Raw genomic sequence first — 16,688 nt, forward strand, 5'->3', positions numbered from 1 at the left:
GATAAATAGGGAGTATGGGAAGAAAGGAGAGGTAGGAGGCTGTCCACTTCTAATCAGCGGGACTACTGAGAGATACACAGGGAGGGTATTGAGTTATGAGCCCTGTGACCACTGAGCAGAACAGACCTTTTCTGGTTCAATTATTAAAGCTTGAAAGGGAGGTGAAACAAATTCATTTCTATTCAAGTGTAATATCTGATGTTTTGACCAGCAGAGAAAGTCATCAGTGCATCATCATGGATCATATTTAGGACAATAAGGCAATCGCACTTCAAAGATAAAACCGCAGATTGTATTGAAGATACGGCAATATTACATTCAAAGCACATCACCTGGCAGTCACTGAACTAAAAAGTTAAGATAGGAATTTGCCTAATACCGCACAAATAAGTTACATTTACAAAAATATCACTGTAAAAATACCATGAGTCAGTGATCAGAGTCAAACATGTCATGAAAGAATGTCACAAGCTGAAGCCGATCACTGGCACCTAATTTAAACATGTATCCTAATCCTATTTTATTCTGCACCACATTGAGTCTGATCCTGGTTCTCTCTGCACTTGCTTTCCAGTTTCCGTTTGGAGAATATTTCTTTAGACCTACTTTGTGACACATAAATATCATGCTACAATTTAAATATTTGCTGATTATCACAGAAGAAGGTACAAAATATCTACCTAACAACATCTAATTTGAGATGTTTGCGAAATAAGTTTTTACAGAAATTGAATACAACAATTAAATGTAACACAGTCATACTCACATTTACATTTGAGAGCACATTATTATGTTCGCAGTGTTCTAACTTTGGGGCATGATAGATCTTGTCATGACATGGTTGTCATTTACTGCACTGTTTCTAAGTGATTACATTTTATAAGAGAATGGAAAGCAAAATAACAAATCACTTGTACAACCCTGTTTCCGCATAAGGCTACTCAAATTACCCTGTAGTGTCTAAATGTTAAAAAAGATGGGATTATTATGTTTTTGGTTCATATTAAACCTGTCATGCATTATCCAAAACTAAGAATGTAATTTGAAGTTACCATTTTACATGGAGTTTCTTCCTCTTTGCAATCAGCCTTCTTAAAGTCGCTGGGCAAGTTAAATTGTACTTCTATCCAGCTCGATATCCTGAGTTAGAGCTCAGGTCTCATAAACATACACACTATCCTGAGAGCAAAATTGTACTCCAATCCATATACAGTATTGTATACGCTGCAGTCTCTCACACACTATAACTAATCACCAGTCCTTTTAAAAAAAATAGTTAAGCAATAATCTAATCTAATTTTGACTCTCAGCTGCTCACAAGACCTTCCGACAGTCGGTGCACGTACCGTGATTGATGAATTCACTTTCAACAACCAATTATCATCTGTAAATCATAATATACACATAAATATGTTTGATAGGTTTGTCATTTTTTGTCAGAAAGTGCCATGAAACGTGTCACATACATAAATACAACAGAAGAAATTGAGGTCTTTTTTACATATCTTGGACATTTACAGTGTTTGTATTTCCAGCATGTGATTCTCATCAAGAAAAGACGGTTAGAATATATAACTTATATGCTGCAAAGTGATGTTATGACAATGATTGTGATGATTTTAGCCTATGATAAAAGCTCAGAAGTGTGTTTGGGTGTGGGCTGCTTCAAGGACAGCGGTCCCACAGCCATGTTGATCAATAGACTCCATTAGCTGCATCTCGGAGGTGAAAGGTGAAACAGGAGTGGGAAGGGCGAGAGTTTATAAGGGTCAGGAGGTGAAGTAGGAGTTCTGCATCGAGTAGAGGCGGTCAATGGGGTTTCCCACTCGCCCTGCCAGCAGACTGCCGTCCCCTGTTGCCAAGAGGCAGTCTCCAAGGTGACCGAGGCTTCCATCGCTGTCCAGGTCATGGAACACCGTCTCTGAGTCTGTGGTAAAAAAATGTGCACAACTGAAGTGGAACGGCATTTAATTACCACCAGAAAGAACAGAAGAGCATGAAAATAAATTGAAAAAGGGCACATATTTTTACTCTACAGTTTCTGTGGTTTAATTTCAGTCTGTTCCTCACATCCTCAAAGGCATTACTATTGAAACAACTTTTTTAATCGTCCTCCTTAAAGCATGATGCAATACTTTTTAGTCCAAATATTACTTTTTTGTCCCGCTACCTGCTACGGGACATACTCCAGGCAAATGGTAAGAAAAGAAAATATTAGGCAGTGCAACTGTTTAACTATAACATATAAGACTCCATTAAAACATTTACATGCCCACATGTGAGAAATAAAATAATGAAAACATTTTCATTCTGATGGGGCAGTTTAAATTTGTATTTGCAACAGCTCCTGTCTCACCGTAGGAGTGGAGCTGCTCGTTGCTCAGCTGAGGCGGTGTAAGCCCATGTCGGAATGGTTCTCCGCCGTAGATGTTGGGGTCCAGAGCAAGTAGCTGCTGACGTGGCAGAGAGGGATATCCCAGCATCCCATCCATGCCGTGGGTACTAGAGCCATCTGTGTAGAGATGAGAGTCCCGTTGGTTACACAACGTCATGTGTTGTTCTATCCTTCTCCATCCTGCACTAGCACTTTAAGCTCTTACCCTCACTGTCGTCATTGCTCTGGCGCCCTCCTCGACTTGGTCCTCGTCTGGTCCCCCCCAGCTGCTCCTGTTCCTGCTGCTGCTGCTGCTGTTGCTGCTGTCTGCGAGCTATCTTTTTCATCTGAACAAAACAAAAACACTGAACCAATTATCTCTTTGTGATGGTTAGTGAGACAGCATTCGTCCTCAGAACATCTATAAAGTCGAACCTTGGCTCTCTGGTTTTGAAACCACACCTGCACAACACGCACCGTCAGCCCGGTCTCAGCAGCCAATGTCTCTCTTACCTGCAGAATAGATTTGTACTTGTTTTTTAAATAAATAATTCAAGCACATGTAAGGGATTAATTGATATGGAGACCAACCAAGAAAAAGCAATATATTCAGGGCAGTGTTTTTGTGGCACACCTTATCATTGATAAACCAAGGATGTCCACCCACCTTGCGGCAAGGCTTAGCGGACACTTCAAAGGAGGCCTTGAAAGCGCGGCGCTGTTGTGTGGTCAAGATGGTGCGTGGTCGTTTTGAGCGCTTGTGCTCCTTGCTTTCATCTCCACCTTTACCCCCACCAGATCCTCCCCCTCCGTCCTCATCCTCACTTTTTACTGAGCAAGGTAAGCAAACAAGAAAACGGTCAGTTCAGCCTGTGGGATATGCTTTCATTCTTACTTTAAAATAGTAAACTTTAAACTGGTAAATGAGGGTTTCTTTAACTGCTCTGAAAAAGAAAATTGTTTCGGAAGTGTTAAATGCCAAATGGTTCTAGTAGACTGGAGTTCATCTCCAAACATATTGATAGAGCCAGAGTGTAAAAAACAGCGAGGAACATATCATTTTTGCTAACAGTTGTACATTATCTGAAAAGAATAGAGGTATTGCCATTTGATATCTAAATTTTAGTATATTTCAAGCCCTTTGACCTTTATGATGTCATGTTGTGCGTCATTGACTCAGTGGTCATTAAGTCCATAACAGGAATGTAAAAGAGAAAATCTGAAAAGAAGAATTTGTTTAAAAATGATCCTGGCAAAGCAACCTTGAAATCTACTATACCTGATTCAGTTGGTGTGGGACTGATAGCAGCCAACATTTCTCTCTCCTTCTCGTAGTCCATACGGCAGAGCAGCTGGCCTTCCTTCAGTACAAACTCATCACCTCTTTGCAGCCGGCGTTCACACTCGCAGCAGGTAAAGCAGCCCAGATGGTACACCTGGCCTAGCACACGCATTATCAGCTCTGATCGTCCAATCACCTGCAGGCATGCGCTGCACTTTCTTACAAACAGCCTGGAGGTGCACAGAAAGACGTGTTGGCTTTTATGAACATAAACTGTTAAATATGGCTTATTGGAGTTTAGGTGTGCAGGAAAATAAAGGTGTGGTAATTAAAGATACCGGCACAGTCAAGGAGCTCCAACACAATTACATTAAAGATTATCCTTGTCTCTTAATTACGGGTCCTACAAGCATTACCCAATTCACAGAGCAACAAGGTGAACATCTGCTGAGAGGAATTACAGCAGTCGGCATATTTATGGTGTATGTTATATTCTCCCCCACAACAGCAGGTGGCAGTAGTTAGCTTATGATAATAGCTGCCTCCTAAGAGTCTTTCCCTCTCAAATCCTTCAATGTGGGGATCTGTTTGATGAGGTAAACTCCAGTCTGTCCAACAACCATCATAAAGTACTCATTTAAACTCAATAAAGCTCAATGTGCAGTGTTTCTCCCGTCCATCGCTTTTCTCAATGACAGCTTTCCTCCGTTTTCCCCTCTGTCTCTCCTCCTGTGAGATGTTATAACCCTTCAATTTCTGTCCTGACACACCATCTTTTCACATCCCATTTTCCATTCACAGGCCCTTAGTCTCTGGTAAATTCCCTTCAAATCCCTGCTCTCGCATGCACTTAGTTTCCTCCCCCTTCCTCCCCAGTTATTTCTGCCAGCATTCCCAGTTCTCCCTCACACCCTCCCAGCCTGCCTCCCCAGTTCACTGAAACTAATAAAGACAGGATTAATTAGATTGTTGTTTAAACAGTGCGATGGCCAGACAGACGCTGTAAACTCATAACCAGGGATTGGGGATAGCATGGGGTTAATCTCTCTCCTCTCACTTATGCACACTAAAACACACTTACACACACACACGTAGACACTCACACACGCATGCACACGCACGGGCATGCACACAGACATTTGCACCCAACCACCCACTGAGTATCAGTATACCTAGTCGGACTAACCCACGTCCTCCGCACCATCAACCATGATCATGCTGATGGTGCAACCTACTATTAGGAAATAGTACAGATATGCTTGATGACTGGAATATCTCAGTAAGAGCAAGAGTTGACAGGTTGTCAGAGCCTGTGTGTAGGAAAGGAAAAGGTCACCTGATACAGAAACAATACCAAAGAAAAAGCACAAACCTGGAGTGAAGGGAGGATGAGAGGGGAGTGAGCAGGGGGAGGAAGAGACAGAGGCAGAAGTGTTGACGGTCCCTGACTGAGTGATAGGAAGGTGTTGCTGCCCAAATCTGGAGTGTAAAGAAGGAGCCAGGTCTGCACATTAGAGCTCCTAATCTGTGGTTCTGTCCCAAACGCAGCTGCTACGGCTAATCTCTCCCCAATCCATCTGCCAAACGCTCTCTAAATTCCCCAAATGACAGTGTCGCTAGTTTGACATCATAACACAAACACAACTGTCCCCATAAACAGCCCTTCATGGCTCTTTTGTGACAATCTTATCTCTCTACCTAGAGAAAATAGAGAGATACGGTGAGAAGCAGTTCAGTAGTTGCATCTTAAAAATGTGCTTTTAGTGTAAAATACCTGCAAAGACGTTATTAATCTTAATATTTGACAACTAGTATATTCTACACAAAAGGGCTGTTCCCATCGTGCTGTGTCGTTTGCACATCCAAACAGACACTTTAACACTTCCTTTCACTGAGAACAAAACCCAACTGAACTGAATTGTCACAGGATTGCTTGACATAAGACTGATGATGTTGGTGGCTAAATCCCACACTCCCTAATCGGGGTGTACACAGCACGGGAGGAATTTACTCAACATGGCAAATGAAGGCTACTTGGGGCAACTGCCACAGAGGGGGGTCTGTAAGTAGATCAGTCTAATCCCTCTAATAGAAGTATCATTCACACTGGCCCTGACCATGGTGTAGCTTCCAATGAATCACTCGCATCACGTGATGATTAAAAAGCCTCACGAAATAAGTGTATTTGGGTTCCGCACCCCATTCATACACACTCCTGTTTTCCTGTTTTGAGCAGAATTATGTTAATATGCGAATGTTGTTTTTGAACATTCAATAAACCTTCTATTCAAGGATTTTATTCAAATAAATTTGAAAGTGTATTGACATATTCTTTCATTTGCTAAACAAACATGTTATATGTTTTTGATTCCATCTTGTGATTACAGGAGAACATGCAAGGTAAACTACCCCCAAAAATGGATAAAGACAATTCAGTTTTATTATATTATGGAACTACAGTAAAAACAAAAAGTGTGAATATCACTAATATAGCAGTCATATTTTGCATAAGAATGGCTCGAAAAAAGAATATTTGCATGACAACGATAATACAGTGAGTTTTTTTCTTGAATTTCAATATCCGCCACAAAAAAAGTGGAAATTAAAATTTGAATTTAAACAGCTGAGGTGTGGTTAAGACCAGCTGTGAACAAATCTATCAGAAAAGATATTTGGAAGAGGACTTTGCTTTGGATTTAGCGGGATTTTCTTTAATGAAGTGGTGAGTGTAATATTCATGATATGTACATAATTAAAAAGAAGAGAAGTATAAGTGCAATAAGAAGACTTTGTGCTCATGAGCTTCTGATGTACAAGACCTTAAGAACTTTGGCTGCGGGCACCTTTATGTCTGGCGCCACGCACTTTTGAGGGGTTAGGAGGCACAACTAATTACAAACTCACAGATTATGAGATCAAGTAGAGGCAGAAAAAGGTGATATGCCGTGAGTAGATTGGGTTGTTATAATCAGCCTTTTCCTACGTGCTTCATTGTAGATCCTAGACATACAAACAGAATAACAGAATCTTCATCCTCTCCCTAAGCTGTGTCATGTGGCATTGTTTTGCCTGTGAGCTCTGACAAGCACAACGCTGTGAGGACCACAACACAATCATTCCATAAATATGTATATGTCTTAGAGCGATTACAGTTGTTGTGCTCGCTGTCATAATAGATGAATATTTATATAGGTACAAGTTTGCGTGAACTAACTGAAGGTTTAGAGCATCACACTAGGTTGTAAGCAATCCAGCCCAGAATAACTCCTAAGATCTACCATTAGGACTCACTTTGAGCCTTTCGATCCAAAAAACAAGGCTTTCATTTACCCGCTTGTGATTGTGACACAATGTGCTCAGAATGACCACGGGTGTCACGCAAATGGCAGTTTATGCATTCCCTTAAAAGTGAAAGTGCACCCAAGGATTCATGTGAGGGATGCAAAAAGAACAAATCATATGCAACAATCTTACTTTTAAGTTGTATTATGTTCAGTATCCATTTCTTCAGTGTGTGTAAGGGTGTGTGCGTTCGTGTGTATGTGTGTCTGTGGATGTGTGTGTGGGCACTTTCGGCGGATATTGCTCTGTGAAGCAAAATGGCTCAGAGCCAGGGTTCAGTAATCACATCATCTCCTTTTATTAAATCTCCCTGCACTGCTTCTGTGTTATTAAAATCTCCCAGCATTCCCCACGATACTCGCTACCCCTGCCACCACTCACTCACGCTCACTCACACAAATACACACATGTATATAAATATATATTTATATGCAGTACAGCCTCACACATACACACATACATTGGTGTACATGCGGTCGCATGCACACATAAACACAAGTATGAACAGTTTGTGTAAACACAGATATGGTCCCTGGGTACAAACATCAATAAAACACAGATGCTGTCATGTGTGCACTCCATCCCTCCTTCGATCAATAAAGTAACACTATAAGGAGACTTCTTGCTCAAAAAACTCTCCTTGAAATTTGTAAACGCTACGAAATAGTTGACTATGAGTTTCGGCAAAGTACAAATACATATTTAGAGCCAATCTGCAGAAACTCTCAGCCATCTCACAGTTATATCGTCACATGTCATAACTCTCACTGTAAACCATTCACACTGGTAATAAGACAAGCTCTACATGAGAGCAGCACTGACGCCTGTAATATTCAAGACCTAATATAATGTACTTGTGTAAAGTAACAACTAAAAACCTTGCATGACGTGCAAAGTCTGCATAATCTGTGCCTCTGGGTGTGTGTGCGAGCTACACCTGATGCTACCAAGAATGAAAGCTATGTGTGAGAATATGGATGTGTGTTTGTGTGGGCGTGTGTGTATGTGTGTTAGTTTAGATAAAACAGTTAATCCCCAGGCCACCAGAACGCAATATCCTGTCTGCCCGTTTCTCATTTCCTGTCTGTCTCTGGCGGAGTGGGAAGCAGCAGGGAGGGGCTGGCGGGGGACAGCGGGACCCGTTGCCCCAGAAACAGGAGATGCAGCCGCTCGATTTGAGAAAAGTCTACGCCGATCTTCCTATCTCTCCCTCTCTGGTGCGACCCCCTATTCTCTCTCTCTTTTCTCCTCTCCCTCTCTGCTTTTATTATCTCAGATTTAATAAAGCCAAGGCGAGCAGCTTGTTCTGCCATGAAACATTTATTAGCTGTCTGTTATGAAATTGTTGTGGGGGAGGAAAGATGATGGGGTCTCATCTCACATTATGCAAAAACAGTAGCAATATCACCCCCACCTCACATACATGCACCCAGACGAAAATCTGATGCTGAATCCCTTCTTAAAAATCTACGACGCCTTGTCTTTACCTTCTTCATCCCATCCTGCACTTCTGCACCATCAATATTTCTCCCCGATGTTCTTTCACTTCTACAATAAAATCGTGATGTTCTGCAATAGCACAACATCCCAAAATGAAACGCCCCCTCACTGTTTTCCTTTTTCTGGCACTCCACACATCATCAACTGTTGAGCTGCAGGTTTAGCCGGTGTAAGTCCCCTGGGTGGAGGGGGTGTTTGAACATTTCAGAACTGCGTGCATGTGTCATGTGTCGCTTCTCAATACAGTAGAGTTTTGTCAGTCGGTCAACCGAAAATGTTCTTTTCCCTTGCAGCAAAAACTAAAATGCCTCACTTGCCTCAAATGGTTTCTAGCAGTCCAGATAGTTTCAGATCAATTTGTTCAGTTTTTAAGGATCCTATATTCCTGCTTCCAAACAAAAACATTTTGACCCATAACCTTAACTTCCTTAAACATGCAATGGCATTTTTAAATGTAATTGTACACTAATTTAGTTTCCTCCTCCAACAACATGGCTACATTAAAAGTATTATTACTATCGGATATGTTGTTTTATTTCCTTTTGTTGAACTGACCTTTTATTACGGTGATACACTCCGTATTTGGAATTCATATTTTAAAAGTAACTCACTGACGAGGCGTTGGCTCTGTAACATGAGTTAAGGTTTTAGGTGATGGGGGATAAGGGCTCAGCGTTCTTCTGACTTGTCGTCGCATAATTCTCTGTAACAGTATTTCCCTGCAGTCTCATGTCAGGCCTGTCATCACAGGACAGCCACAGAATTGCTGGGTAATTAGCACTGTACCCAATCAGCCTCCTCAGCCCCTCCTCCCATTCCTTTCCCGAGACACAAAGAGGCGCTGAGGGAGGGGAGGCGATTAAGAGAAAACAAGGGATAAACGGGGAGATAAACTGTTTGGTGTCATCACTGCCATCAATCTCAACGAGAAGGAAATGAGGTTTGGAATAGAGAAATATTATTACCAAGCAGACAGTGATGAACGAGGTGGCGGACAGAGAGACACGGAGCGAAAACAGGGGCTTTGGAGGGGAGCACGGGACAAGAAGATGCTTTTTTTCCTATCCTTAGTCAGTGTTTTAAAGGCTCTCAGAGGTTCACTCAAATAAACGCACAGTAACTTCAGAGGATACTCTGTCAGGCCGTCAGTGGTAGACTCACGTGCAGCTTCTTGGTCAGCCTATGGAGATTCCACAACTGTAGCCGCGGGGTCTCCCTCAGTCTGTCTGCAAAGTCCGGGATCATAGACCTAGTTGTAGTCTCAGAGCCCTCCTCCTCCCCCACAGAGTGAGGCATTAAACCCAAGGTTTTGTGAATATCCACACTGGTGACCTGTTTTTCACAGGGGCTGAAGCGGCCTTTATGGGGCTCACAAGGGAGCTCGCAGGCCCAAGAACGGCCCAAGAACTACCCTCCATTCTGTCTGGGCGCAGCACTATTGACCAGGGAAGAGCAGTTCTTGTTGGCAAGGAACCATAATGTAGAGGCAATGTCTAAAAGACAACGACAGGTGACAGGTGGCCCAACACCACCAATCACACATGTCCGTCTGCTTTCATTGTCTTATTTTCAATTCAAATCATCATTGACTTTGTAGTCAAAATAGATACGATTATACTATCAAAAGAAAATAAAGCCTAATAATATGGCTTATTTAGGTCTTAAGAAAGATGTCGCTGATAGCACTTCCTTATTCCAATGCAGTTCATGTTTTCCTTCCAAATTCAATAAAAATGGATAAAACATCCTGATTTAGCCGCAAAATAATTCAAAAAGCCTAACGCCGAACAGCTGGTCCTTAACAGGATGGCGCTGCAGAGAAGTTCTTCAGGTTTCAAAAACAAAATCAAATGCACAAGAAAAATCCGCAAGATGCACTTGAGTTTATTGAGTCTTAATCTCCTCATTTCCATAACAGATTGAAGGCATACCTCCTGCTTTAGAGTTAGCACTCGTTCATCACAAGCAATTTCAGGAACTGAACTTTAATTTAACTAACAGCTGAACCTTTATTCCTTTATAGTTATGTGCGCTTCAATATTTGGATCACCCTAAAACGTGTAATGCTATGTTGAAACCTGATGTTAAGCATTGGAGTCAATTTATCCAGAATAATTATGAAGTAGAGCAAAGTGTCCTTTAGACACTATACACGCAAACATTGAATTAACTTTTGCCTCAAAGTCCAGAGGAATCAGGGTGGGGGATGGGTCACATTTCAAAATTAGATTTTTCTTCTGCTCTGAATTGATAGACGGCTACACGCATTGATTTGTTCAACCTCACCTGCATCGAAAGAATGCACCTGAATGCAAAAATATCTCCCTAGAAACACATTTTGTATACATTTCTCTTTCAACATTTTCTTTTCAGAGGACCAGAGGGGAGGAGAGGAAATGCGATCAAATGCACACTGTGAGTTCTGAGTGGATGGAGAGTCGGGGAGAAGAGTTCTGCCTGTCTGCTGGGCGGGTGATGTAATCAAAGCAGAGGATAAATTTAAAAAATATTTGGACAAGTCAGAGATACTTGCATAAGGATCAGATGGAAAATAGTCTGAGCAAGAAAAGCTTGCATGTTACCATGCATGTACGCGTTTAAACAACCCTTAAAAGTATTTTTGACCCGGCAGTTGACCTGCCTTGGCTTCTTTCAACCACATTGTAGAGGGTTAAAATAATCCTCAAATCATAAATTCCCCTATTTTAGTATGCACACTGAATTCTTGGACAGTTATTAACTGTAACAATGCACACACCTGCTCTAGATGGGGGGTGGAGGAGCTGTTTAGAAGTGTAAGGCGCTGATGGACGCACTGCAGGGAAAACAAGGAGACATTGTTGCGGATCCGCTGAAGGTCACAGACTGTGCTGTGTGCCAAGTCTGGCACTGACTCACACAACAAGGCAGCGATCCATATGCAATGTATACGGGACTAACCCAACAGCACAGTGAATGCATGCACGGCATGCATTCACTGTGCTGTTGGGTTAGTCCTGGATCTACAATTACAGTCATTACACCAGAGGAGCAAATACACTTTTTCATTCCATCACTGAAAATTGAAAACATTAACGATGAGCTATTTCCTCAACGTTTCTCGTTTGTTTTTTCCAGATCGACGTCACACAATGGGACTTTCATCAGCTAGTTCTCCCATTTCTCTCTATCTCTATCGCTCTCTCTCTCTCAGTCTCTCGTTCTCTCCTCCAGATGTCAGGTACAGTGGGGGAGTCTGTGCTGCTGGATGCCGTCTGACACTTTTCAAAACAATGATAACAAGCTCCGGGCTCGTCCTTCAGCTGTCTATACCCCCGGAGCTCCCACTGCAGGCACACCCACTGACACACCGAACGACCAAAACCAAAGGCAAACACTCTCTCTCTCTCTCTCTCTTTCGCGCGCACACACAAACACACTCACACACACACACACACACGCACACGCACTCACACACGCACACACGCACACGCACACACACACACACACACACACACACACACACACACACACACACATTCACATACACACACACATACATTACATGCATGAGAAAATGTCATATATGAGAATTGTCCCAGATGCATAACTATAATTATAAAACACAAAGTGACCTGCAAAACAAATGGATTACTACTCATTTTAGTAGTTGGGAAAATGTTTCTCTATGTAATAATTGCAAAATATTCCAAGAACTTCCAGTTTATGAAACTGCAATAGTCCCTCAAATCCCTCAAATGGATACAACCTTCTTACACACTGTCAACATAATTAACATCAATCTGTTGCAGAACTTTCACTTCGATATATGCCACACATTTTTTCATGATTTTTTAAACTTTGAAGATCTTGGCTACGAATTCTGTACACAGCTAAGGGGGTTAGCGCAATTTCTGTGATTGTTTGTAATGATTGTATCATTTTGTTACATAAAACTGGAGGCAGACTATTACCATTTTCTTAAAATACTGTGTTTTACTAAACAATCGCAGAACACAAACAAAGCCTACTTCATAATTCCCACCTGAAGTATAAGATGCCTTGTTGTTAGGTACATACTGTGCAAGTATGTTAACAAAGGGCATTTGGACAAGTGCAAAACCCCTTAAACCTGCTTCACACCTTCATAATTACTTGCTTGGATGAACAACAGCTGTTCAGCCGGCAAAATGTACCACTGCACATCACGTGACCTCAAACGCGGTTTCCTTTGGATTTTGTCATTTTCCCTATTTGGTTTAACGAAGACTGTTTGAACCCAATGAGTCATGTTGTGTGAGTGTGTGTGTGTGTCTGTGTGTGCGCGTGTGTGTACGTGTCTCTTACTTTTCATAGTCGTGCTTGCAGTAGAGCAGGCGGTCCCTGCAGTAACAGGTTCCGGTGAGCGCGCTCAGACACACTGCGCACTTGACGCAGGTCTCGTGCCAGGAGCGCTCATTCACGCGCAGCAGGAAGCGGTCGGCGATGGGAGACTCGCAGGCCGCGCACATTTCTCCCCCTCCCCTGTACTCCTGACCTGGAGGGGTCATTTCAGTGCGTGTATAGAGAGATAGAGGCAGGTTTGACTATTAAAAAGACTGGGGTTTTGATTCCAAGTCTCCACCATTTCCCTCATGTCTGTAAAACGCGTTAAAAGCATGCTGTCACACTCGTTAGTTTTTTTGATAGTAGGACACAAATGTGAAGGAATTATTTGGCTCCGTTAGATATTATGTCCTCTAAGTCACCCATCATGTGACAAGTCTGCTGACTACATAAAAAGTGGAAGAAAACTGCCACTTATATATTTTAAGTTTTAATATGTCCTTTAACCATTAATTGAATGCACTAAGCTTAAAGTCGTTTATTGAATGGATTTATTATTTAAATATTAGTGTTCATAATTCATGGAGTTGCAAAATGTTCTGAGATACAACTTGCATTACAATGTGTGTGTGTGTGTGCGCGCGCGTGCGTGCGTGCGGGTGTGTGTGTGTGTTTAGTGGTTTATACAAACATAAAATATATTTTGTTATCATTTCTCCAATATGTCGTTAATATATTAAACAATATTTGATTTTCAGTTTGTGCATATTTAGGTAATCAATAGTGATTTGATTGATATTTTCTCAAAACACAATTTAATAGGGGTTTATATTGTGTTACAGTGAGCTTGTTAACTATAGGATTCTTTCCTCGTAGTTCTCGTATAAATTTCATGTTTTTGATGATCCTTAATGAACACCCCAATAATATTTGTTTATGCAGAGAATATGTTTCGTTGTGATTGTATTTTGTTTAGGCCTTAAAACTTACCAAAAGGCGTTGAGGAGGGAGGCTGCTGCTGACATGGCTGCGGGCTTTCCTCTGTTTTCATCCCTTCTCTCCTTCCCTCAGTGTGATCGCTGCAGAAAAAACAAAAACACTACACATTATATAATTATAAAGCAATACATGCAGATGCAGGAAATATGTAAGTATTTTTTATAGGCAAAATGTAAGCTACCACGATATAGATCCTAAATTAAACTGCAAGACGCATACACAATTTTGTAAAATTATAAAAACGGGGCTTACATGCCTGATCATTTAAAAAGAAATATACAAAAAAGGAATTCCAAAGTTTAACCCTTTGGGGGAATTTAATTTGTGTCTTATATAATGTTACACAGCAGGACCCTAAATGTAGTCATCTGGTTATGTAAATGTGAAAGTATGCCTTTAAATATAAATCCACAAAGCCTATTAAAATAAAATGAATACAAATTAAGGTGTTTTAAAAAGCAAATAAAATTGGGAAAGTGCGACAGCATAGTTGTCTATACTCTTACGTATATCTATTTAAATATTATTTCCTTTTTATAAATCCCTGGATAATTTTGAACATCTTTGTTTAGTGTAAACATTGTTTTTTCCCTAAAATGACGGTCTGCAATGTAATTCTTAGTCGTCGTCGTTTGTTCTAATTTGTACACGGATCATGTGATCAAACTGAGTATCGCAGAAGACGTGTTTAAAGACGATCACGGCATTTATTTCATAACGTCCCGTTTGAAAGTGGACACTGAGAGAAAATCAAATGTCTCTACTTTCCTTAGGCCTACTTTAATGTAGATTGTTTGCTGAGGCCCCAGCTCAGTCCATTTTAGTAGACCCGGTAAATTTATCGCAATAACAAAATATTTCTAGAGGATATTCCTCAGGATTCCTCAGGATTTTACATTTTGTTGAGTTTTTTGGTATGATATTATATAAATGTATTCATATATATTATAATATTGGAATCTAAATGGTGATTCTACCATTACTTTTGGGAGGCGGGGACACCTGTAAAACCCACTAAATACAGAAAAAGCTAATGAGCGTCGGGTCATTTTACCATTGGGGCAGAAAATTAAGTAATGAACTGAAACCAAGAAATTATGTAAATAAAGCTAATCTAATTAGTTGATTTTGCCTAATTGCATTTCGGATACATTACTGACATATTTGTGTAATGCATCGATCATTTCATGTTGAGATCGACAGACAGACACTGATTACCCAGATAGAAATGTTAAAAAAAAATCACTTTTATGCATGTTATGTGAAGTTTTATTAAAGGCAAGATAATTGCTCCTTCATATCAGAACCAACAAGATCAATAAATCGTTCAATAAAGTTGAAGCGTCCTGTAAAGATTTGTTTTTTTTTTTAGTTTTAGAAAGCTGTTTAAACAGCAGAACCACCCTCGTGCTACGAAAAGAAAACGAGAGTGTAGAGTTGAGAGTGAGAATCTTGGTTCAACAACTGGATAAAATGACTGATTAAACAGCTGTAAACGAATGCCACAATGAAACATATCCACGATAAGAATCCGACAATTGCAAAAGCTCCATCGGGTCAAATACAAAACAATCGGTTCCTCCTCTTTTTGTTTGGATTACAAAACCAAATGAAAGATAATTTATCAGATAACAAGGTCACTGTGCGTTCGTTGTATTTGCTATTTCAACCTTATACGCCTTTAAAAACGATGTTGGATCCCCACCGACGTTGCTGCTGAAAAACATACACACATCAATTCAAGCATCAACCTTGTTCGGAAACCCGGAGTCTTCACCGACAACCAGCTCTCGAGTTACTCGGGTCCTACCTTGAGGTGAAACACACTCCTCCTGAAATCTCGGTTGGCAACATTAAAACCTGGAGAAACTTTCTGCCGGCCGGTGGATGGACAGACGCGTTCACTGATCGTTGACCTGTATCTCACAGTCCGGCGCGCATGTTACTGATACGGTACAAATCCAAATACCATCATGACCCAAACTGTTGTCTATTGTCTCTCCTGTTTTCCCCACCGGTCGTGTGTGCGCTCTGACTTGTTTTGTGCGTAAAAAGGCGCAGAGGGAGGAGATGGACAAGCAGGGAGGGAGGGGGGAGAAGGTGCGGGAGATGAAGATGAATGATGAGATACCTCAGACAAGGATGATCTTTTGCATTTATATTCAAGGTTAGACGGAGACCGTTAAAGGGCGCAGTTGATGACCAATGAGACATTCATTTCTCCACATGGGAAACGCAAATGTTTTGTTATATGCCTAAATTGCCTGATTGTGGGGAAGTATTATGCAAATGACAAATGAAGACATCTAAACATCGGAACATTTTGCCTCACTATAAAATGCCATTATACTCTAAACTTAAACAGGCCTGAGGATGAAAAAGACCGATGTAGAGAGTGGAAAAATTACATCTCAAAACATGCAATTAGAAATAATCGCTGTATTGCCCTTCCTCTTTTGTGTCTGGCATGTTGTCGGCCCTCAGTGGGGGGACACCGCCCCCATGTGTGAAGACAGAAACGGTGCAGCGAACTAAGGTCATATGTCTCCACTGTGACTGCAATGAAGCCATATCTTTTCCATCTTGAGCCTAACATTCAGGAAACACAGAAAATATATCAATCCCATCACTAATATTATGTTTAAACTCAAACACTTGATGCCATTTGTTTTTAACTGCATTTCATCATAGTTTGTTCAGGACAAAAGTTGAAACTTGATATGCATGTGCTAGTTTGCATCTCTTAACCTGAAACCTCAAACCATGGTTGTTACATTCAAATCACAGTAGAAATACCTTTTTAGAACGGATAAATATGTGAGCCTCTCTTGTCTGGTGTGGATATTGAATAGCTGAATGTTCATCAGATCAAAACCTTGAAGAGGA

General features: G+C 41.0%; 1 protein-coding gene across 1 annotated transcript; it reads right to left on the minus strand.

The window, feature by feature from the left end:
• Positions 1-278: 278 nt before the first annotated feature.
• Positions 279-16,615, minus strand: lmx1al (LIM homeobox transcription factor 1, alpha-like). Its single transcript, XM_037475540.2, has 9 exons — positions 15,613-16,615; positions 13,794-13,882; positions 12,825-13,014; positions 3,654-3,886; positions 3,042-3,205; positions 2,810-2,887; positions 2,601-2,721; positions 2,357-2,512; positions 279-1,927 (listed from the first exon to the last, which is right to left on the minus strand). The coding sequence occupies exons 1-9, from the start codon at positions 15,654-15,656 to the stop codon at positions 1,770-1,772; spliced, it is 1,233 nt and encodes a 410-aa protein (XP_037331437.1). The 5' UTR covers positions 15,657-16,615; the 3' UTR covers positions 279-1,769.
• Between the last annotated feature and the right edge of the window lie 73 nt (positions 16,616-16,688).

Source organism: Pungitius pungitius, chromosome 12 (assembly GCF_949316345.1).
Source record: "Pungitius pungitius chromosome 12, fPunPun2.1, whole genome shotgun sequence".
In the NCBI taxonomy this organism is placed as follows: domain Eukaryota; kingdom Metazoa; phylum Chordata; class Actinopteri; order Perciformes; family Gasterosteidae; genus Pungitius; species Pungitius pungitius.